This window comes from Coturnix japonica, chromosome 2 (genome assembly GCF_054131305.1).
Source record: "Coturnix japonica strain WE chromosome 2, WE-NBRP24, whole genome shotgun sequence".
Lineage (NCBI taxonomy): Eukaryota > Metazoa > Chordata > Aves > Galliformes > Phasianidae > Coturnix > Coturnix japonica.
In genome coordinates, this window is record NC_140664.1 from 96,705,422 (window position 1) to 96,730,473 (window position 25,052).

Sequence of the window (25,052 nt, forward strand, 5' to 3'; positions counted from 1 at the left end):
TAGTTTGAAGGGTAAAGAAGGAAAGATAAACTCCACACAATGTTTGGGAAAGGATTCTATTCAGTGTATGCATCTCAAAACCTTTATTTGGGAAGATTATGTGCTGCCTCAGGGGTACCTGGCATTGAGTTTTGCTGTGGGAGACCAAACTATTTATGGGAAGTTACAATGAACTGATTGGAATAATACATCTGGATATAGAGGCTGCTAAGAGACGATCAGTTCAAGTGCAACAAGGAGAAATGGTTCTTTTTTTCTTATTGTAGGGACTTGGCAGCGGAGTAGCAACACAACATAAACAGAGGAAGAGTGAATTTAATCCACGGATACATGGTAGACCATCCACTCACCTTATTCTTCCAATGAGATGTTAAAATCATTAGATATGAAGCAAGAATCCATGAACATAGAAATAAGTGTCCTACTTTTGTTTAGCTTAAGTGGGCTATTAAACATTGTTGAAACTAATATTCTCAATAGGGAAATATGTTACCTGTTACAGTTTATGCAAGATGGAACAGTTGGCCTTGATGGTGTGTTCCAAGCACAAGCTGCAAGCGATGGTCACCTGTACTACTGCAGGTAGAAGCATGTGACGTGAGCTTAGTGTAAATGGAGATTTTTCTGCTCACGAACCTTCTCCCATCTTCCCAATTTTCCCAATTCTAGGGGTGAGCAGTGACATTCTTTTTCAGAGATGGCGGCAGTGGTGTTCTCTGATCACTACAAGGTAAGCATGAGGGAACAAGGAGAATTCTGGTTGAGGGGAGTAGATTCTTGCATTAGTTTGACTGCTGGTGCATTAAAGCCTCGATGAATGTTGAAAGCAGAAACACGAGCAATCATTCTACTTAACATTTATGCTCTTAACGTTAGAAAGTGGTTGTACTCATTTTTCTGCATAGGGCATGCAGGGCCTCCAGGATTTTCTTTCTGTTTCTGAAGTGGAAAGCCAAATACAGCTACAGGTTTTGAAAAGGTTCAGACAGAAATGTCATGGAAGGATAAGAGGTGTCTGCTCTACAGGTTGGATCTTTCTTGTATTTAGTTGAGCCTTTTGGAAGAAGCCAGACCAAGGGCATTCAAGTAGCTCTTGGTAGATATAGATGCAATTATTTACCTCAAAAATTCCTCAGATGACAAAGCATTAAATTCTTGTAAAAATACAAATGGAATAACTAATAACATGTGTCATAATCACCCAATCTAAGTATCAAAACAGTGAAGGGAGCAGAGTACAATTCATCATGTGCTGCTGCTTTAGATTGTCAGAATCAGCTATTTAAATATATGGTGTTCAGTTACCACTGTTTGATGGTCAATGATGCAGATCTTTGTTTAAATATTTCTTTAAATAACAGAGATGCAGATGGTGGCTTAAGAACCCCCCAGTTCCTCTCTATTTGCAAATAGTTACTGCTTTGTGTAATACTTTTTGCATCCAGCCTGATTTTAATGCTGAACTGCAGAGTTTGCTGCTGAAGCGTGAGGATGAGGTTTGTTCAGGGGTCCTGCAGGCAAGGGTGAGCCTGTTTTGTGAAGTCCCTCAAGGACTGCATCTGGCATAGGGCAAATCTGAGAGCTTTGAGATTTGCCTTTGGAGGTTTCAGGGAGGTTTCAGGTCTCTTGACTGAGAGAATGTTCTGATTTTGTTAGAAGGCTTTTTTCGTGGTTCACAATTTCCATGTTTACTAATAAGAAATTCTACAAATAGAAAGCGCTTTGCTCTGGGCAATGAATCTTTTTTTTAACTGAGGAAATTTCATTTTCACAAGCTTTTATAACTCCTAATTGACATTATTAAAACCTAACCTAAAATGGAACACAGCCATTTGCAATGAGACTGCCTGAAAATTTGGTTTCTAAACACATGCTGTTTTCTTCCCCCTTCTTAATTGCTTCATTTCCTTATTGGTGTACAGAAAACTACCTGACACAATTCCATAGGCATTGTCCTAGTGTATCTGATCTATAGCAAAACCAGAGGTGGATGAACTTGATTTTTATCCTGGTGGTGTTTTTAATGAGGGATTTGAGAGTGAGCTGTCTCCCATTCTGATTGATTGGGTATTTTGTTGTGGTAGTGAGTTCTTTCTCTATTTTTTTTCTACAGTAATATTGGGTGAGCTGGTGTAAAGACCACTTCTATTTCTCAATCTTCGATTCTACTTATGAAGCAGAGAGGGTAAGAGCTACCCATTACCTTCAGTGATTCCTGAGGGCATGCCAGCATAACAAGCAGGAGAGAGCATCTTGTGTTTGTTATGAAGCAAGAGAGTGAAGATGTGTTAGAGCTTTAAAAAGTAATCTGTTTTAAATACATTGAAGGTTGTAAGGTTACCAGCTTGTTACTGGTGGGGAATAGAACGTGTGCTCAGGCTGACCTGATCCTGCCAGGCAAATCTAATTCCTAGTGCCTTGTTATTCCTGGCACACTTTAATAAGCAAATAGCAGCTAAATAATGTACTGCCAGTCAGGGCAATTGCACATACACAATTTATAGTAACAAAATGAGTCGGATGCCCCCCTGTCCCTTTTGGGATCAGGTTAGCTGTTGAAACAGTGCAAACGGAAAGGCCAGAAATGATGTCCTGCAAGGACAGCAATGATGTTTGCTCTATGTTGAAAAAACCTTCTGGATGTGCAAACCAGTCACAATAAGCGCTCTAGCTGGCAGGTATCCTTTGATTTTTATTTTTGAAGCTCCACAGAAAAGCTTGCCTACTTGTGCAGGTGGATGACTGCGGTATGAGATGCAACACTGAAAAGAATGTAGTCATGCTAACTTCAGCTCTGTTGGCTCTTTGTGCTGCTATTTTGAACAACAGAAAAAGAAGTTTGGCACTGATAACTTGCTTCCTCTTCTTTTCTTTCTGTTTTTTGGTCTCTAACAACTCTGTTTCCTGGAATGTACTGGGAAGCACCACCATAAGCCATGGCTTCATCAAGCGGGGAGTCAATGTCCACCTTGATCTTTGAATATAGCTTCAATCTGGTCATTGAATGGATTCTCCTTTCCAAGTACTTGAGGCCATTCATGTAGTGCCTTCTGCCAGGTAATGCCTGTTCCCAGGGCTGCAGCAATCTGCAAACATCACAAATAATACTGTCAATTTCTTGTGTCTATACAACACAGGTGGTTCATACCAGCACTAAGGAGTCCCCACCAGAAAGAAGACTCCTTTCTTATATTCCCATATTACTTATATTAAACAGTTCTTTTTAAGGATGAGAATGTAAGTGCAATTTGCAAGCACAAAGTTCCACCTTCTATTACAAATATGACATCCTTTGTCTTAGCAAATTATTTTGTCAGCTACAGGAAAATGGAGAGCTGATAAATGCAGGCACCAGGTCTCCAACAATTTCCTGACACCTCAGATGTCTGGGCAACAAACTTCTATTTGAAAGCCATAGGATCTGACTTCTTTTCTCCGAACAATTAGGAAAGTTTTTCAAAAGCACTGCTTGGATATAATGCATAAATTTCTTGCCAGTCCAAAGGAATTCAAGCTCTTGATTTCCTCTGATACTTCTAATAACTATTCACTCTGATATCCTATAAAGAAACCCTAGGTGCTGGAAAAAAGAGGTCCAATTATATCCAGGTTCAAAATCAACCACCTCTGATTCTGTGAGTTCACAGCTGCTTCTGGTCGCCTTCAGAGCCTTTTCCCAGGAGAGCTGCTGGAAAGTGGTAAAATAGTTCTTCTCCTCACTATCAGAACCGCTCTGCCTTTCATGGAGTGTTTGCCCTAGAAGTTAATCACTAGAGAGAAATTGTTTCTACTGTATTGCTAGGGTGAAAAACATCAAGGGTAGGAAGAAGGGAAAGAGGAAACAGCCTGATTCACCTTTATACAAGTTTTCACGCTTTGCTTAAATGCATTTCTGTTTTAACTTTGACAATTACATAAATCAACCCTAAAGCTCACACTAACGTTAACTATGAGGCTTAAATAGGGCTAAATGAGTCTTAAATAGGCCATTTTGTTAAGGGCCAAGGTGGGTTCATAGAACCAAATTGTTTGAACTAAAGTTTCAATGTTGGGGAACAGGCTGGAGCCTTTGGGGAAATTTTATACGCTTCTTTGTAATGCTGTGCTTTTGAAGTAACGACGGGCCCAGAGAAGCCAGGAGAAGAAAACTTTCTTTTATTGGGAGCTCATGCACAAAAAGGCACACCTGTAGGGTAGAAGCTCTTAGACTCTTGTCGGTTGTGATCTCATTAAGCAGGGACACTGGGGAGTGGAGAGGGATAGGGGAAATTGTGTAACACAGTCTCTTTTCTTGGAGCAAATTCCTAAAGCGACCCAAGAGGCGATGATGAGGCTGATTCTACGAGGCTGACAAATCCCAATCAGCCTTTAAAGCAAATGCTGCCCACATTCCTCATGTAGCCCTGGGTGACTGTGACTGGGAGGTGGCTGTGCCGTGTCAGCAACTTCTGGTTGTTTTCTTTCTTCTGCATGAAGATGGGGATGGGAACACTCCTCAGCAAAGTGTAAATACACAACTAATCAGATATGTGTTGGTTTCGTTTTTCCTTTCCTTTCCTTTCCCTTCCTTTCCTTTTTTTTTTTTTTTTTTTCCCTTCTTTTCTTGTTTCCTGGCTATAATGTGTTTTGCTCAGACTTAAAGAAAGAAAAAAGGGAAAATCTAATCACAGTCAAGCTGTGCTTTCCTGCCTGTACGTAATCATTAAGACTCTTCCAAGCATCTCAGTTTACAGTTTGTGATGCTCAGGGCTTTCACATTCTCTGCGGTAACTTCGTAAAAGTAAGAAATGAAGTAATTTGTACGGGATCCTGTTGAAATACATGGCCGTTCCATACAAACAAAGCCATCAGCTGTTCCAGAGAGAAGCAATGTCCTTGAAGCCATCTGGCACTCAGGATGGTTTGCAGTGAGATTTGTAGAATGGAAGAGATGCTGAAAAACTCCCTGGGCTCCCTCTGTCATCAATCGGAAGAGAAAATCAGATTTCTTCCAAGGGCAACTGAGCAGGACCTGAGGGAGCGCTGTCTCAGAGATTACTCTAGAGGGATCTAAAGAGGACTGAGTTAAGTGCCTTGATTTTAGGCGTTAAATGGTGTGATTTTCGTCTTCTTACAGCCTGATCTGTGAGTTTTGGTTAAAAAATAAAATGCTCTATCAGATACATTGTTATATCACTGAGTTATTGGTTTCTGTCATTAATGGGAGACCAGATAAGGAGCAAAGGAACCCCAGGGGCAGGGCTCAGACTTCTCCTGCCCAAAGGAGTTTCACTAGCACTGAGGATCAATCATGGTGTTCCTCTAGCAAGAGCTAAAATGCATACGCTTTCCTCAGACTGCTGCTCACTTCAAACATTTGTGAATATTTGTCAAATGCTTTGAGAAAAATGCAGCAAAATTGTCCAGGCAAAGACTTATTTGTCATATTTATTTGCCGAGCTGTACGTGACGAATGAGGAATTGCTGCAGAGATGGAAGTAAGAGACCTCAATCCTTCAGCAAGCCGCAGGGTGTCAATGCACTTGTGCTAGGCAGCATTAAGTGGAGTTAAAACTGTACCTGGCCAGAGGCTGGTATGAAGTCAAACCTTAAATTAAACTTGTATGAGGAGTGAGCGAGTTGTTTGTCATGTCTCTCAAGCTTACTCTTCAAAATCATGCTGTGCTCAAATTTCCCCTGCTTTGTACCGTGAGAGCCGTTCGTTCAGAGCAGAGTGCTGTGTCTCAGCCCAAACATTGCTGTGTTGATAACAGGCTTGTGTATAATAGCAGGAAAAGAAAAATGGGTTTAACGTGGTGGATGTTTGGATAAGGCTAATTAATAAATCCTAGAAGGGAAATAACTCACTTGAAGTGAGGCATATCTACAGCTGGCACCTTGACTGTATGGGAAGACGTACCTATAAAAGCATTAACGTCATCCTAGCAGCAGGAGAGGGAGATGGTAATGACTGTAGGATGCTAGGACTGGAGGGAGAAAATACGGCAGCAGTTGGATGTGTAGGCTTGCAGCTGCCCTTCCATGCCCTTCTGTCATTTTCTTCTAGCTTGGGAAGGTTCCCTTCAAGACAAATGCTTGCTGGGCTCCATGCCATACCACCTTGCAGCATGTGGGCAGGAGCGTGTTGGACAGGCTGTGACCTGGTGAGCCTGGCTCCTGTGGTGGCCTCTTGCTGGTGGCCAGGTACACCTTCAGGTTAAAGTGTAAAAACTACCACAAATAGCTTATCTATCTGCTCACCTCCTGACTCTCTCAGTATGCAGTTTCCCCAGATGGCAGGGTTGGGAATAGGGTTGATTTCATCACTGTTTTCACACCCGTTTCATTTGCCAAGTTTTCTCTAATTGCTTCCCTTCAAAAGGCCGGCAGAAAAAAAATCTAGACACGCTTTCCCAATGTCCTTGGGCTGTAAACTTGTATCTCCCTGCAGCTATCTTGTGGCAGTGCCTGGTGGCCGAGCAGGCATAATTGGGACACTCTTTTGCTTCACTTTTCAAATCTCAAGTATGCATTTGTTTCCAAATATGTGTGTGCTTGAAACCTGAAGCTATAGAGAAAGAATTGTGTTGCAGTTGATTGCAGGATTTAAGAGCTGGTTGCTTTTAAAACATTGTACAGAAAGGTGTACTCCAAAAGCAAATGTGGTGGCAACTAGGCAAACCTAGCACAAGACCAGTGAGCCCAAGCATGGGGTGACAGCTGAGCTGCTATTTCTCCTCTCCTTTCATCCATTTCTGACTGCAAACCTTCCCTTGCCACCCCTCCTTGAAGGCAAAAAGAATAGGGATGGAAGTTACACAGCCACAGAACATAAACCAGTTTACATGTATAGCTTCAAAATGAATCCTTTGATCTGGGATATGTTAGGGGATCTGTTGCCTTGGAGGACAAGGATGTGGGATAAAGGGGCCTGAACATGGACAAGGGGTATGGGAAAGGGACATGGACATGGGAAATATGAATGGACATGGGCACCAGCAGGGTCAACATTGTGGTCATGGTCATGATTAGGGGCAGGGACAGAATCAGTCCACCATCCCCTCTGCAGGACAGCCAGACACCACAGTCAGACACTGACATGCTCACATCATACTCCACATCACTCCCTGCCATCACCTCAAGGATTTTACCTGGCTGGGGTGGAAGCCATCCACTGGCTCAATCAGCTGCCAGGGCTCACCGCCCATCTTGTGCCACTCTTCAGCTGCTGCAGAGCACAAAAAAAGGAGGGGTTACTGCACTGCGCTGGGATAGGAACCTCCCCATCCTCCTCCAAATGCCCACAGTACTTTTAAGCTCACAACAGCGCTGGGTGAAGATTATGATAATTTATATAAAGTTGTCACAGCCATTACTGCATGCAATCTCCATCTCCTTGGGGCAGTATTTAAGATTTTATTGTTGTGTTGGTTTTGTTTTTTTTTCTTAAATCTGAAATATTTAAGCAAGGAAGTGCTTTGAAAGTAAATGATTGTAAAACAATTCCCTTTCCCTACAATAAAACCAGTGCTGTAGTGAGCAAAGCTATAAATTATTTAGTACTGATCTAATACTTTTGTATTTTCCACTTTAGTTGCAGCTTCAGCAGAGCAGGAAACACATATATGAAAGGAAAAGCTAAAGAAAACAGTGCTTTTTAGAGAAGGAGATGGTAACACAGTATTCACAGGGGCTGATGACTGCAGGAATGGGATGTCACTTTCAGTTACATTTCTTCCCAATGGCCTTTTTCAACTCCAACAAAATAACCTTTTGAATTACATAAGCATGACAGTCAATGCAAATGATGCTCTACTGCGAGCCCCAGAGCCATTAGAGAAGCAAAAAGCTCGCCTTCTTCAGAAGCGCTGTAGCGATCAAACATGGGACCAGTGGATACAGCATTAACAGACTGTAAATTCAATAGTTTATTCTATAAGGATAGATTAACAATTCTTAATAGCGTTAGTAGTGATTCTCTGCTCCTCATTCTGGTCTTGAATTCATAGACTGGCAGCATTCCTGCTTTAACTGTAGGAATGTAATTGTGATGCCTTATTCAACACCGAAGTGACTTGTTTTGAAGAACAGGGCTCAGAAGTTTATTTCAAAACTGTGGTATGTTGGGCATAATGAAATGTTCATCCTATGTTACACCAGGGGCTGGGTTCACACACAACACACATGGCATGAGTTTGCCCAGCCCATTACAGATGATGCCTTACATCAGATATGAGGCTGTGAATTGGGTTTTACTTTAGATGGACTCCCCTTCCAGTGCCAGAAACAGCAGGTAAGATAGGTGAGCAAAATTTCTGGCAACAAAGGTCAGTTTGGTCTATTATTATACTTGACCTCTGAAAATCCGGGAGCTGTTCTTGGACAAATAGATACCAACTGAGAGCATCCAGCAATTGCCTTAAAAGTGCCTATTTCTTAGGCTAGGCTAGGCCAGAGCTTGCTCGCATCCACACCCAGGAGAAGGCAAAACCAGCCTGTGTTACTGCACCACTTCTTTACATAACCACTTAAGTTCTCAAGCCAAGGGCGACATCTCAGCTTGAATGTCCGCCTAAATATCCAATAAATACTATATAATCAAGAAGGCTCCATCCAAGAAAGCTGGGAGCGGCTGTGTACATCTTGGCACATGCCTGCCTAGAACTATTGTCCTCACCACAGCACGCAACCACTGCTAAATATTTGATGTCTGGGGAGGATTTGCTCTTGCTTCAGGAGGAGAGCAGAAAGTAGGCCAGCAGCCCCAGCTTGCTTCTGAGTGCATCCACGAGCTGACAGCTTTACTGATGGAAGCGCACATCGCTGGCTGCAGGGCTGCGGGAAACTTTGCAGAGTGTCTGTCAGAGATGGTGTTTGTATGTGCATGTGCATTTGTTTGCCTCATTTATTCAATGCATTGTAATCAAGAATGGCAAATTATATTGAACGTTTCTTTTTTGTGAAAGCAAATAAATTACCTAAAGTTAGCAATTTAACTTATTAAAGTAATTTGCCTACCCAGCAGGTAGTTTGGTTCCAAATCCCAATTCCTTGTTAAATATTAATTAGCAAACACTTGGCCACCTTGAAGCTCTTTGCTATGATATCAGGCTTGGCAGTGGGGTTGGCATCTTTGAGTTTCAGTTTTGGATGGATAAAATCCCATCCCCTAAACTTTACCTCCTCCTCTGTGTGCTCTGCGTGAGACCCAGCCCAGCTCCCGGAACTGGGTCGTGGAGAATAAAATACATTTGTGAGTTTGATGGGTTTTGGCTCTGGCTGAGACTTTTGCAATAGTCCTCAGTGCCTCAGCAGCTTTGTGCTTCTGAGGATGGGCAGACGCTGACTGGGAGAGGTGTTAGAGATGTACACTTTGAAGTACTGCCAGCTGCTTTTGTGCCTTCGTGGCTCCACTTCTATCTGTCTACGTTCTGAGATTTAAAATGTCATTAAAAGAAAGAAAAAAAAAAAAGAACATATGGTCCTCGGGCATAATTTTTCAAGCAGGACCTCTTGGTGAATACAAAAATAAGGAAGTGCAGATCAGACTTTTTTTATTTAATTATTAGGTGCTGTATATAGAATCTAAAAGTCTGTGTTATTGAGGAAGCCCCAAGATGGTCAAACTGGATCTACTGCTTGTGGGCTGAGGGATGGGGACAATCACCTTGGGGAAGAAGTGGCTACACAGTGTTTGGTGCCTGCAGGGAGGAGACAAGACTGTTTCTACCGCTGATTTGTCAGGAGTGCTTCTGCTTTCCCTGTGATATGCGGTACTGTAAGCTCTGTTTGTACTGTGTCAGCAGTAGAAGAAAGTGATTTAGGGAATGTGCTCACATAGTGTCACTTAAGATCACATAAGGGTGAGTGCTGCAAGTCCCTCAAGTCAGAATAGAGTAGTATTTTGGTGTTAAAGGAAACACAGGAGAAAAGCCATTTCCTACTGAGGGAGATGCTTTTGGAAGCACAGAGCTAAGGGAAGGGGGCTGCATTTCTCAGGGAGGGAAACTGACTGAGAAAACCTGCCCTTGGTGCAGAGCTAACACACCAGGATGGGTTAGCGTCCTGGCATGGGGTTTGAGTACCACTTGAGAAAGGAGAGGGAAAAAAGCCACTTACTTTGTTTCAGTGGGAAATCCATGTAGAAAACATCAAAGTTGGAGAACTTCTGAGTTCTGGCAATTTCTTTCAGGACATTGGATAGTTGTTCAGCTCTCTGTAGAATTAAGGCAATGTATTGACAACTCACAACGCACTATGCCACTGCAGACTGCACCAACTCAGATAATAAGATTAACATGGCACATAGCTATTTTACCAGAAATTTCTTTTAGCAATGGCCCTGCTCCTTTATAATTGTTCAGGGTCTCTTATTTCAGGGGCCTTTTGATGAGCAGCAGCCCAGTTCCTCTTAAGGAAGACAAAAACTTTCTATAGAGGCTAAATGTTCTCCTTTCTCATTTCCTTCCTGCTGCTGTATCAATGGCATTAATGCTCAACTGGCCAGGCCATATTCTGCTCTTATTCTCAGTGGAGTAAATCACCTCCATCAGCCACTGACCCAACTGATAAATCCAGGGTGAATTCTACAGCCGTAACAGAGATTAAGATCTCCTAAATATTTAACGTGTACAGTTTGGATGATAACATAGACAATTAGTTTCAGAGAGGAAGCCAGAAGGGAGACTGACTCTTGCCCTGCAGTCATAGATCTGTTTGTGGACAGCAGTTACATGCCCTTTTTGTCCTGTGGTGTTGGTGCTAACGCATCAAGTGCAGTCCTGCAAAGATTTAGAAATGTGTTTAGTAAGTCAAGAGGGATGGAGCACACAATGAAAAGCGTATGTAAACTCCAGCAAAATTAAGGCCGTATTTTATGTTGACCATGTCACCAGGAGCAATGTGCTTGAGGGACACCGGTGCAGGCCCTGGCCATGGATTTGCTTCTGCTGCCAGCAAAATCTGTGCCATCAGCTTATCACTGTAAGCAGTTTCCTTATCAAAGAATTTCTTTGCAAAGAGCAAGACCCTGAATGTTTTTGTCTCATGGAGATGATGGGGACCTCAGAGAGATCGTGCCTCTTGAGAACGAATTTGGACAGCTGAGGGATCACAAGATGAACACAGGTTAGTTGTGCTGTGCTCTGAGAGCCTGCAGGTGTCATTTCTCCTTACCTCTGAGGTCAGGTTCCTGAGGGTCTCGTTAGCAGTCAGCCAGCCGCTGCAGGGGCTCACCTGAGTGGGCAGGGGAGGTAGGGGGTCAGTGACAAGCAAACGAGTGAGGAGGACAAGGGTACTACTAAGGGAGACCTTACCTGAAGGCAGTTGAGAAAAGAGTACAGTTGGCTGTAGGTGACGTCTCTGTTCAGCTGCCCTGCAAAACACAGAGAGGGAAACTTTTCATGCCCAGTGGCCACAGGTCATGACTTTGCTTTGTGGCTCCACACATCCCCAGATTTTGTCATTGCTGTTCCAGGAACTGCAGAGTATGATAGGACCCAAATGAAATGGGTTCGTTGGGTTGCATTATAGGAGCAACATGGTACAGGTGTGATTCCTTCTTATCTCACCCTACATCCAGGGATCATCCACCCTACAGCAGGAGAGCTCAAACATCAAGGGCTGGTGGGATTGTCCCAGACCCACACAGTCCCAAGTGCCAGGTTCTGACATGGGCTGTTGGGGGAGGTCTGTGGTGCAAATGGCTGCCGCAGCCAATGGGTTTGGTCTACACGAGCCCAGGTGGGTATTTTGACAGAAAGCCAGGGTGACGGCTGGTGGAGCCTGATGGGCTGCCAAGCAGGGAAACCTCCTCAAAACCTGTCGGAAGATCTGCCAGAGTGATGTCTCGCTGCAAAACATGTTGCTGAGGATTAATTGGTTCCCTCTGAGGTGATTGAAGCCCTCTGAAAAATTGCCAACCAGCCCTATAGCTAATCGCTCCTGGTTTGGCTTGTGCCAAAAGTGCTACGTGTTATCTTTGATAATTAGACAAGCAGTAGAGGAACTGCCCCTGTGATAAACATGCGCTCAAGCAAAGAAGTGCATTTGTGTGACAATTATTATTATCACAGGCTCCCCAAGCCAGAAGAAATGGAGGTTTCCTTTTGTTTTTTTTCACCTTATATTTTCACTTAATAGTAGTACAGTGCTAATCTGAGAAAAGGTGATGATCACAGAATCACAGGGGTCGGAAAGGACCTCAAGAGATCATCAAGTCCAACCCCCTTGCTAAAGCAAGCTCCCTATAATAGGTTGAATAGATAGACATCGAGCCAGGTTTTGAATATCTCCATAGAAGGAGTCTCCACAACATCTCTGGGCAGCCTGTTCTGGTGCTCCATCGCCCTTACCATAAAGAAATTCTTCCACCTTTTTTTGTGTAACTTCCTATGTTCATGTTTTAGGCTTTTACTCCTTGTCCTATCACTACACACCACCAAGAAGAGCCTGGCTTCATCTATTTGTCTCCCATCTTCCTTTAGATATTTATAAACATTGGTCAGATCCCGTCTCAGTCTTCTTTTCCCCAGGCTGAATAGATCCAGGTTACTCAGTCATTCTTCATAGGCGAGATGCTTCACAAACTTTATCATCCTTGTGGCCTTTCACTGGACTCCTTCTAGGAGATTCCTATCTTTTTTGAACTGGAAAGCCCAGAATTGGTCACAGTAGTCTAAATATGGCCTCATCTAGGCAGAGTAGATGGGAGAATCATAGAAGAACAATAGAAATAGAGATTTCAGACTTCATGAGAAAAGGAATGTACTTTTGTGGGGCAAAATGACCTGTAGTATATCAAGCAGAAGCTATAGTGCCTGTGGTAATGATTAAACTTGGGGAAATCAGGCACTAAGCCTCCTGAAAGCTTAAATAGCCAAAATTATTTGAAGATATAATCTATCACCTTAATTAAGTGATTTACTTTCTCTCCCTTTACTGATGAAGACTAATATGGTAACAACTTCTTATTCAGATGCAAGAAAGGTCTCTCTACCCAAAGATCAGAAGGAACATACTTTTAGTCTGAAACTTGGAAACAGAATGGCCACAACAGTTTCTCATGTCTACGTTTGAATGGAAGACACCAAACACACTTTTGCTACATGTAAAAATGCCATGGCTTTATGATTTTTGTTACTGGTATTTCATTAAAAACTTTCTTTGCTACCTGGATGAAGTATTTCATGTTTTTTCTTTATTGATTGTGGGATAATAAGAACAAACTTTATCTCGAGGTACTTTAGGGGAACACTGTGCTGAGAGGAAGCCTCAAAACATGCCTATATGGTGTGAAGTTTCAGTCATCACACCTATATGCAGAACAGGAGGTGGCAGACGCCCAAGTGCATGTGAAAAATTTATTTCTCCAGTATCTACTCAGTCTTTTGCAACTCCTTGGCTTAATCTTGCCCTGGTGCACACCTCGTTTTACCAAGACATCCATCAGTCAGAGAGTGGAGGTGTTCACCATGTGCCCCGCTTGTTTCTACATCCACTTTTTGTGTTGAGCATGGTTTGGGGCTTACTGGGTTTGGACACCATATGTTTAGGGATCTGCCCTCTAGCTGCTCTATTCCATGCCAGGGTTGACTATCCAACTGCACAGGCAATTTCATATTCTTCAGATCTCCACTACTTAGGTTTGCTTGAAATATGCCAGTAGACTCATAAATCACTCAGGAAGAAAAGGAAACGAGTGAGTGATAACCCAGGGGACCCCACAACGTTTCATATTTACCCAGAGGATGATATCTGTTGTGCAGATTATCCCAGAGAAAGCGTCCATCCACCAAGCCTGTCAGAATCACATGGCTGCTGTTTGGAAGCCGGGAGTCCAGGTATCGCAGAGCTTGCATGACATTGGAGAACATTTCTTTTGGGGTGGTCATGTGAGCCAGCGTGTCCCGGTTCCTGCAGAAGAGGGTGCAAACAGGGCATTGTGTCAGGCAACGCTACGCCTACAAATAGGTACATGCAATAGCAGCACTTTCTTGTTATCTGTTCTTCCATATTAGATTAGCTAAATAAAACCTTGTAGAAGTGATGCAATGCTCTTTAGACTCTCGTTGTTATTGCCATAATAATGAGCGATGCAGAATTTCATCGTAACAAACAAAAGCCTTCTCGCTGTTAAAAACACAGCCGGGCAAGCAGTCTTGTTTTGTGGAGTGACCTCTGAAGTTGAAATAAATTCCAACTTACATAAGAAAAACAAACAAGCCAATCTCCCCCAGGCTTCCTAGAGAAAACTGCTCTTGTTATATTGATAAAACAACCACTTGATTATATAAAGAGCACTCGCCTGATCTCTCCCAGGTGCTATTGCCTCATATCAACAGGTGATGACAAGCAGATGGAGATGTCCCCAGGCAGGTAATCTCTCCCAAGGGCTGGGGAGGTGATGCTGATTGTGTTGTGGAGGTGCAACTCAGCTTGACCAAAGCTTTCAGAAAGAAAGGCCTTTTCCTAGAATCCTTTATCTGAAGGCAACCCCAAACCTTCCATGTGGTACAGGGGCTTGGAGACTGTCAAAGTCCATGAGCCCCATATAGCCGATGTACGGCTTCCCTGTGAGTAAGAGCAGGGCAAGCTCAAGATGGGGTTGACTAAGAACAAGAACTGCTTGCTGGTGAGTGCCCTGCAAGAGCAGAAGCCTTCACAACCTTTGGTGTTTTGTACTGAGGCACTAGAAATGGTTGTACTCTGGGGAGGACTGAGTCCAATATGTCAGTGCCATGTTCTTCCATCAAGGATCTGAGATTCCTTACCAGGCTACATTTTGCCTGCAAGATAGTAATTAGACAAGTTTCCTGGGCCTATAAGTTGATCTTAGTGCAGTATGTGCTTCTGCACTGTCTGAGAATTTCTGGTTAGAGCAGTAAGATTCAGGCTCATGCTTGTGACAGTCACCCAAGCAAAGTACTTTTGAGATAAGTCTGTAGTTTTGCTCTTAAATTATTTCATTTTTACTTGCAGGTGTTGCAAAACTTAATTTCAAAATACTGCTCTGATGTAAGGTCACAATTGTAAGCAAATACAGCAGAGGGAGATGAAATTGATGTGACATTCATATGGCAAAGCTCCCTGCTCCCTTACAATACACAAATGCACAGTGGAGGACAAGTGCAGCTCGTGGATGTCCCAGAACCACAGGTACTGCACAGAGCCTTATGCAATCTGGACAAAGCTTTTCCAGCTCTTCCCTGCCATAACTGGGCCATTGTAACCATTGCGATTGCTGCAGAAGCTGTAATTGCAAAGCTGGGAAAGAGGCTGGAGCAGGTTGCCCCAAGTGCAACCAAAAGGTGCAGTGATGGCACGGTGTCTGCAGTTGGTGGTGCTCATTATTTTCAGAGTGTGGAGACTACTGGGAACATGCACCACACACTCAGCTTCATTATCTTCCTCCTCTACAAGAATCCATGTAATTCATTGCCCTGCCCTTCACATGAAATATGAGCATTTTAACTATGCCTTGGCTAAGAATTGTGTCTCCAGTGTGCTCAACACATCATTCTCTCATCTGAAGGTAAAATACAGGATATGGCCAGAAAGACACAATTGCTGCTCTTCAAAGGTGTCCTGAGAAGGTTTTTATTTGTCTTGCTTGTGTCTTAAAGCCAGGTATTCTGGATGCTGTGCATTCTCTTTAACCACTTTGGATATTATCAGACCATAGAGTGACCAGATGACAACAAAAAATCCTGCTGCGTTCCCCATCCCATTCAGTGGAAATGTGATGTTTCCATACCAGCTGTGGTATTTTCTTTACCGGAGTCACAGGGATCACTGCAGCTACCAACTCTTTTGATGCTATGGATGTTGTGGAAGAAAACAGACAGCAAAGAGAGCCAGAGCAGACAAAAGTGTCTATGCCAGGTAACGGGCACCACGACAAAGCAGTAACAAATACTGTTTTGTATCATACAAGTGGATGACATAAGGTTCAAATGACATCCAGCCTGGCCTTGAATGCCTTCAGGGATGGGGCATCCACAACCTCCCTGGGCAACCTGTTCCAGTGCGTCACCAACCTCTCAGTGAAGAACTTCCTCCTAATATCTAACCTAAACCTCCCCTGTCTCAGTTTAAGACCATTCCCCCTTGTCCAAAAGAAGGAGGGCAGACATGCTGAATGTATGGCTTTGTGAACGGTGACACACTCAGGGCTTTGGGTGCTATGGCTTGGCACACAGCCTTGAGAAAGGGGGAATGCTGATGGTGGATGGGAATCAACTGACTAGAAGGGCTGCAAATATTCCAGGAAGCAAGCTGGCTAGGCATGTTAGCAAAGCTTTAAACTAGATATGATGGGGGAAGGGGGTGTACTGGGTGACAGAGAAGAGCATGGGAACAGTGTCACCTTGGAAGGTGGTAGGGGAAAACCCCAGACTTGTCCTGGAGATATTAGGGAGGTCTCCCCCCTAAAGGCAACAATCATATATTAAAACATGTGTTTGAAAGTATCAGCCTAAATCAAATTCATTTCTTTGGCTGTTGTGGTTTCAGCTGAGATAATTTTCAGTGCTGCATTTTGGACTAAAATGAGAATTATGTTGACAACACAGCAATGTTTCTGTTGTTGCTGAGCAGTGCTGCACAGGGCCAAGGATGTTTCAGCTCTTCATGTTTGGGGAGCAAGGAACTGGAAGGGGTTGTCCAATACTACATGGGATCAAGCTCAGAAATAAAAGTAGGGGAGCTGGTCAAGGGAGCAGCTGCTCCTGAGAGAGACTGTCTGGGCGCTAGTTAACAGGTGGTGAGAGATTGTGTTGGGCATCACCTGTGTTGTGCATTGTTGTTACTGGAGGTTTTTGTTAGTTAGGTTTTTTTTATATCCTCCCCTCCCCTCCCCTTCTTTCAGCTCTTGCTTATTAAACTGTCCTATCTCAATCCAGTGAATTCTTGCACTTCCCATTTCTCTTCACCATACCACTGTAACAGGGAGCAAGTGAACAGCTATGTGGTGCTTAGCTGCTTGCCAGATCAAACTGTGAGACTGGCTTAAGAGAAAACCTGAAGATCCATCATGGTGAAGATAATGTTCAATAGACAGACAGCCCTTTCAGTCCACTTGCAAAAACAAAGCTGGGGTGTGGGTGTGCTGTGCATTGGCCTGCTTGCAAGGTGTGAACTTTCTGAGCTATAGTTTTGTCATAAAGGGAGGAAGAGAAGTATCAAAACAATGAACCCTGGGCAACCTTGTGAGTGTTCAGAATGGGCAGTGCCAGAATCATTAGTTTGGAAGGCTTCATTTCATTCTCCTGCTGAGCTTGTGATGTGAGTAAAGCCAGAAAGAAGGGAAAAAAAGCCATCAGGAGAGCACAACAAAACCTGCAGGCAGTGTGCAGCAGAGGCAGCATGGAAATTGACCTTGACAGGAGACGACATTGTGGTTCTTCAAAAAAGGTAGGCCTGGCACACTATCCCATCTGGTGGGAGATGGTGCACTTGGCAAGATAGACATGCATGCATAAATGCTGTGGTTTTTTCTTCTGTTGCTGTCATACTTCAAGTTGAATAAGAAATATTCAACTTCAAACATGCCCTTGGTCACTTTATCACTGGCTTGTAAAAGAAAGACAGACAAGCTCTAAACAAGGGCTGGTAGGCAGCAACAATGGATACAGATAAAGCAATAACCAGTACTTTCAGCAGAAAAGTAAGAATGAAGCAAAGACTAAACATCAACAGCAAAGCAAAACATCACCGAGGGGAAGCCTAAAGCAAAGAGACAGAAATGTCAAAGCAACAAGGAGAACTCTAAAGAAGCAAATTTATGGCCATATAAAAGCTAGTTTGATTTCCACCTTACCCATTGCAGACATCATTCCCAATTGTAGCGTAGATAACTATGGCTGGATTGTCCAACAGTTGGTTTCTGGCCAAGCTGAAAGGTAAATCAGCAGCATATTAGTGGGAAATACATTCTCAGTGCCTGAATCACATGCTATATGAGTTCATATTTGGAAGTAGTTTGTCCCGATTTTGCCAGTGCTCAGATGACTATGGTTCTAGGTGTTTTTTTTACTTTTCTGTTGTTTTATATTTTAATCAAGGCTCTCACATATTAATTTTTTCCTTTTCCCTTTTGCCCCTTATGGACTTCTTTCTTTCACTGTCTTTCTTGCTGGCTTTGTGTCTTTGTGCTATCCAGAAGCCAAATCAAGTAGTTTCATTTCAGGGCAAAGACGTAAATCAAGCTGTGAAAATTTTAATTAGACTATAGATAAGACTATATGTGTGGCTGACAATTATATTTATGAATAGGACTGGGCACAAGGTCAAATCAGGATGTGGTTTGAAGTCCAGCACTAGAGAGAAATGATTCAGTAATGTGTGTTTTTTTTTTTCTGCAGGAGAGAAATGTAAATCTTTTAGGAGTGAACTGCATCAGCATAGAGAAGGCTAAACCAAACCCAACCATTCCATGGGCATCACACTCATCTGGAAAGGAATGATTCTTTCTCTAGGTATCTGGTGGCTACTCAGTCATATCCATACAGGGATAATACTCCAAGTACACCCATGTCTGTCTGCACTGCTACAAATCAGAATCAAAGTGGTCAGTGAGAACCATAGGACGGATTTAAGGAAAAGCTCAGCCTTTTCATGAAATCAATGGAAATGCCCCACTGGTTTAAGTTCAAGGCCTTGGAGTTGGTGATATCCACATTTTAAGAGTTATTCCTCTCTTAATGAATGTTGGTATTATAGAGGAAACACAGCACTTCAGAGCACAGCGGCCTGGCGAAGTTGTGCTTCTTGTGGCACTTGTGGATAATGCATTCACTGCAGGGCTCTGCTGCTTCCTTCTAAGGGTGTAGGACCCCACACACACTTCCATACCTGCAGTCAGCACTCAGAATCCCATCGAACACTCACCTTTTTATTAAACCGAGGAGATTTCGTGACGAACCACCTGATCATATGCAGCAGGAATAAGAGGAACAGTGAAAAAAAATCATTACAGGGACAAACAAAGGGAAAAGCAAAACCCAATTCACTGCACATTTCTAAGAATGAAGGAGTATTAAAAATAACATTGGAGCAGCAAGTGCCTCTGTAACCTTTTTGTGTGCCAGCATTAGGAGGTAAAGCTGTATCCAGTACCTGCTGACTCTCACCTGAGTTCACATATCAGACTGCAGAAAGTCAAGTACTTACAAGTGCTGGGTTGTTTGGATCTGGCTTTTAATCTAGATCTGTCAGCTTCTTCCCATCTGTTGAACATAGTAGTCTCTTGTAAAACAGCCAACCTGACTTGTCAACAGTTGATCTACTTTTAACTTTTCCTATAAATTGCAAGAGGAACTGTTCTCACTCTCCTAAGTGTCTCACAGCTATGTCACATTGGGAGTGATTCAGGTCCTAAACATAGGCACCAAGAGCCATTTTTGACATACCAGGGTACCCAGGATGCCTGCAGTAGGATTGGCAGTTACAACACAGGATGCCTGTGAGATTGTGCACTTCTGGAAAGGCAGCTGGCAGTGGGAAAGATTCTGTAAAGACTCCCTGCTTTGCTACAGCACTAGGCACCAATGTTGGGGTGTTTCCATTGCTCCTGCCACCAATGGCAGACTTATGAAAAACAGTATTAGGCCAGCTGCAACCATCCATAAAAGCTCTGCATTTCCTTAGCATTTCACCCAAATGGTTGGGTGCAACATTTTCCTCCTCTGGGAAAAGAGCTAGCTAAACTTAAGCATCTGTAAAGGTCTGCTGCATTTCTTTTATGCTTTGAATAAGAAAAGCATTTCCCAATCAAGAGAGCTTTTATGCATAAAACTTTCTAGCAGGCCTTCAAAGGCTTTGTGTATGCATCCCAGCTGTCCACAGCATGCACATCAAACTGCATCACCTGCAGAGCAGGAGTGGCAGCAAAAAAGCAAGCCAGGAGAAGCATAGTTCTTTGTTCAGGATTGGACCGGGACTGTGACAGCAAGCAGCCAGCTCATCCCACCGCAACATTCAGGAACTTCAGAGGAGCAGGCCCTATGTATTGTACTTGCTTTCATTTTGTTGTATTTTCAATTCCTCTCTTCTTTTCTCCCTCTTCTTGTATTACACTCCACTCAGCTTCTCCCTGCTCTCTCCTTTTTCCCACATAGTGCCTTGAAGCTTGCTTTGAGGAGCAAATCCGGTCCTCCTGTGGTTTGCGGGGGGAACATTGTGGGCAGAACATCATTAAATCTCCACTGGACTGGCGTTGTGAAAAGATCTAAGAGATAAACCCCTAAGGTAGCAATAATACACTTTGCATTTGAATAGAAGTGCCTTTGTTACTATCACCAACTGCATATATCACGGAATCCTTTATGTTTTAAATAATCCAGTTCTTCAGGGCTAAAAATGAATGTCTCTCTCTGCTGTCTCTCTCTTGAGGGTTGCTAGTCCAAGCAAAATCCACTTCTCCTGTTGAGAAGTCCTTTTCAGCAGAATAAGTGCTCCACACAACCCTTAGAAAACATGGCTTGGAACAGAAAAACAGCTAGCTGTCTTTTTTTTCTGCTTAATATCCTTTCTTTCATCAAGAATTCAGCATCTCTCTGTTAAGCCACGCTGCCGCATGACTCCCTGAACTGATGCCACACTGTTAGTGCAAAGAAACTAATTGGGATCTCTAGAAATCAAAGATGCATTTGCAAAAGAGGCTCATCTTGGGTAGGTGTTATCTGTGTGAGTGTAGATAGTTGAAAGCAGCTCAGCAATAGCATAGTTGTAAATCAAGTCAAAAGACTGAGAAAATGAAGGGCTTTCTTACAGAGCTTTTTCTTATGGGTAAACTGAGTTATTAAGGAAATTTTTATGATCTAGGATGCAATTTCTGATGAAAACATTCAAGAGAAAAGAAAGAGATCAGGCAGAACAAGTATCTGAACTTCAGATGACAGAATGCCTGTCATCTCCTCCTGGACCCCTACTAATCTCCCCTTAGTCACTTTCCAAACATTTTCAGACTGGTGGCATTTTTTGGTGCTAATTAAGGTCAGTTTTACTTCCACAACCCCAAGTTTCACAAGGCGTGAAATTCTTCTAAGGTGAGCTTTTCTTGGTTTGCTTGCTCAAGCCCTTGTATGGCTGTTCCTCACATTCTCTGAAACTATTATGCTGAACAAGGCAAGTAGAGGAAGCCTCTTACAATACTGTGTTCAGTGTGATGATTAAGAGAAGACGCTAGGGGAAGATACTCTGGGATTTTTCTATCACTTTTGTAATTTTTCTCCTTTTTTTCATTCCCTTCTCAATTTTCTTCACGTTCTTTTGCCTCGTCACAGGCTCCTCTCCTTTTGTATCACATAGGAGACTGCAGTGTGAGTATGAGAGAGCAGAGTATAAAAAAGAATGGTGCATACAATGAGATCTCTCTTTTTATTTTTTTTTTAATTTTAAGTTTGTGAGGGAATTGGGAAGATAGAAGAAAGGAAACCACTTCTATTAACTGAAATAGAGGAAAACAAGGTGATAGGTTATCAGACACTGAGGTTAACTGGATATAAATGAGAATGGTTGGCTTCCTCTAATTTGGCCTTTTCTTATTCCCTCACATGAAAAATTATCTGAGGGACAGTGACCGTGAATGCCACCAACTACAAATGCCAGCTGAGTAGGTCAGGAGTGTCTGTAGCCAACCATGACACTGAAAACATTGCTCCAAAGACCAAAAGTCTCTGAAACATCCCACTTGCATCAAAAAATAGGAAAGCATACAGAGGGATTGCCCATGACAGAGGTGCTGGCATCCAAGGGGAACTTCTCCAATGAAAAACCTTGCCTGAATTTTGTGTCATGTTGCCTGTTGAGAAACTATTCCACCCAGTGAGACAACTGTCTGTTGGGGCTGGAGGCATTTAGCACTTAGTAAATTTCTAGGTAGCATTAGGGGCAGTGGTGCCCCTCATGTATGGCCATCAGGACTCGTTGTCTGTGAGGGGAAATATCCCCTAAACTAAATTATCCACTCAAGGAGAATAATTTTCCCCTCATGCCTGCAGCCAAATTTCTGAAGCATTAAAATTAATTAAATACAATGCAAACAGAATGTGATAATCACAGAATAATCAAGTATCTTTTAAGCATACTGCTGGGAACATCATTTAGCCCAGCGCACAATAGCTAACATAATAAACCTTAATTTCAAAGGGAGATTGCCATGTCCCTTCAAGAAAGCACTTTGACAAATTTAATCAAACTCCATTTTGAAACAACTCATAGTTTCTTTTCACCCCTATTCTGTTTTGAAGATGATTTTAGGTTTTTGCTCTTAAGTATTGACCTTTTTTTAAGATTCCCACTACAAACAAAGGTATAATTAATGAAAAACCATGCTCTTGTACCAGAAGTGTCCTTCAGTTTAAACCATTCTTCCCCTCTTTGTGGTGTTTATACCTTAATAAAGGATTCAAAGCCAGAACAGTAATCCCTTTTAATCTTTGCTGAGGTATTTTAACACGCTGTTCCCTTGAAGGAGTCAACAGCTCCTCCCAATTCAGTATCATCTGTAAACTTAATTAATATGCACTCAACTGCTGCATCCAGATTAAAACACTGAAAAGAACTGGCTCTAAAATAGAGCCCTGGGAAATCTCACTAGAGCCTGGTCACCAGCCTGATGTTACTTCACTATGACCCTTCATAGCCTGATCTTTCAGCAGATTGTTCACCCACTGCATTGTGAGGGTGACGGAGCACTGGAACAGGCTGCCCAGGGAGGTGGTGGAGTCTCCTTCTCTGGAGATATTCAAGACCCGCCTGGACGCCTACCTGTGTGACGTGGTGTAGGGAGCCTGCTTTGGCAGGGGGGTTGGACTCGATGATCTCTAGAGGTCCCTTCCAACCCCTACAATTCTGTGATTCTGTGATTCTGTTATTATGTTTAGTCTACTCTTACGCTGGACACTTTGTCTGGAAAGATACTGTGAGAAGCATTTTCAAAAGCTTAACTGAAATCCAAAAACGTTACATCTACTGGCTTCCCTTGATCAAATAGATGAGTAACCTTGTCATAAAAGGAGATTCACGTCATTAAACAGGACTTTCCCATCATGAACCCATGTTGGCTGTGACCAATGATGTCATTTCTTTTCAGTAACTCCCAGAATAATAACTGCTATTATTCTAGCAGGCATTGAAGTGAAACTGACAGGCCTGTAATTATCAGGATCTCCTTTTCTTGTCCCTTTTGAAAATTGGGATGTTTATCAGCTTCCATTCAATTGAGACTTTTCCAGGTTCCCAAGAGTACTGAAAAACAATTGAGAGAGGTCTCACAATGACATCAGCCAGCTCTTTGAGTATGCTGAGATGAATCCTATCAGGCCCCATCCGGATGCAGCAGCAAATCTAACGTAATTTCAGGGTTGACTGCAAGTTTATCATTACCGCAGTCATAATCCCAGATCCCACTATCAGTCTTAAAGATAAAGAAGGCATTATGCACATCTGCTTTGCCTGCATCCCTATTAGCGAGGTGACCGTATTCATCAAGTAACAGAAAAATGTTATCATCTTTGGTCCTTCTTTTGCTGTTAACATATTTTTAAAAGTCCTTTTTGTTGCCCCTCACACTACTGTGAAGCCAGCCTCATCTCTAATTGAGTTTTGTCTGCATATACCTTCCCCTGCAATAGCCAACAGCATCTCTGTAGTCCTGTCACATTGCCTGACCTTGCTTCCAGTGTCCATATGCTTTCTTTCTCTACCTAAGCTGTAGAAGAAGATCTCTACCAACCAACACTTCTCCCTTGAGACACTGTTTACAAGCAACTAAACCAGGAGGGCACCTTGACTTCTTTAGGTCCTTAGAAGCAAAATAACAACAAATTATGCCATATAACAGTGCTCACAGAATGATGATTTACTCAAAACATAGTTCCAGCAGGGATAAATGAAAAAAATATTGCAGCCTACGGAATTTAACTGCTACTTTAGGTAAGAACAGTCTAGGAGTTACAGTACCATGCAGTTATACTACTGTTCGTAGTATAAGAATGGCCACTTGATATACAGACAAGCAGTTTTTATTTGCATCCTTAAAGGATGCTTTGAAACTGTATATTCCTTAAACTTCTGATGGAAATAGACAACTGGGTAGAAGACACACCTCTAACACTGGAAGCTTTACTGATAGCCCACGAGTTAAAACAACAACGACAAAACTGTCAAATGAGTGTAACTCAACTGGACACAGAAAGTAAAATTATCAGAGGAAGTCCTTCATAAAAGTGAAGATAGAAGTGACCAAGGGTAAGTACTGAGTTAAATAAGTGCCAGTCTCTGTTTTTCCACAGAGCATGTAGGCAATTAGGAAGGGTTCTCTCTTTAGTTTCCAAAAGACTCTTATTAAAGTCACGTCAAGCATCAGACTAATAGGATTTCTTTTTGAAGGTGAAAAAACTTAACGTACCATTTTGGGAAATGTTCTGTAGGTCTCTGTGGTTGCAGCGATTTCTCCTTCGTAAACGTAGATACAGAGAGTCTGTCCAGCCTCTGAAATAAATTAGGAGCATGTAAGCTGCTAGACTCATATGATATAGATGAAAACCCATCCAATGTTATAAAAAGAAGTATGTTCTTGACCCTGAACCACTCTGTTCACCAGCTGAAAATACAGGTTCATTCTACCATTTCCCTGTTTTGTGGTCATAAAATTCCATCATTTTGAAGAACGTGGCCTAAAATGGAAGACCCAATATTCTCTGAGAAACTGTAAATAGACGTTAAGTTTGGAATGTTCGTTCTGGATGGTTTTTATACTGATCTTTCAGACAAGGTCTTTGAGAACCTGTTTGTTATACGCAATTTATCAAAACAATCCTGTTGATTGCTCACTAATTAGCTTTTCAATTGCCTGCTGTGGAACAGTGAAAAAAAATAAATATAAAAGGAAAAAATATTGGCAGGGCATTAATTTCCCAGTGACATAAATCTTAGGTGGATTGATCTGAAAATCACTTCTGCCTTGATTTTGATCAGTTTTCTCCTGCACGGTTGAGAAAAAAGAAAATGCAATGAAACGGATAACAACCCAAAGAGAAGCTGATGAGAATGCCATGCTCTGAGTCACA

General features: G+C 42.5%; 1 protein-coding gene across 5 annotated transcripts in view; it reads right to left on the reverse strand.

Annotated features, from left to right (window-relative positions):
- Positions 1–2,672: 2,672 nt before the first annotated feature.
- The window catches only part of AOAH (acyloxyacyl hydrolase), a 59,247-nt gene continuing 36,867 nt past the window's right edge, over positions 2,673–25,052 (reverse strand). For all 5 annotated transcript variants that reach the window (XM_015854235.3, XM_015854234.3, XM_015854232.3 and 2 more), the window contains exons 14-22: positions 24,392–24,474; positions 18,868–18,904; positions 17,798–17,872; positions 13,721–13,893; positions 11,295–11,353; positions 11,155–11,214; positions 10,099–10,195; positions 7,131–7,207; positions 2,673–3,086 (exon numbers count right to left, since the gene is read on the reverse strand). In XM_015854235.3, the coding sequence (XP_015709721.1) occupies positions 2,958–3,086; positions 7,131–7,207; positions 10,099–10,195; positions 11,155–11,214; positions 11,295–11,353; positions 13,721–13,893; positions 17,798–17,872; positions 18,868–18,904; positions 24,392–24,474 (790 nt within the window). In that variant the 3' untranslated portion in view covers positions 2,673–2,957. The remainder of the gene's footprint in view (positions 3,087–7,130; positions 7,208–10,098; positions 10,196–11,154; positions 11,215–11,294; positions 11,354–13,720; positions 13,894–17,797; positions 17,873–18,867; positions 18,905–24,391; positions 24,475–25,052) is intronic.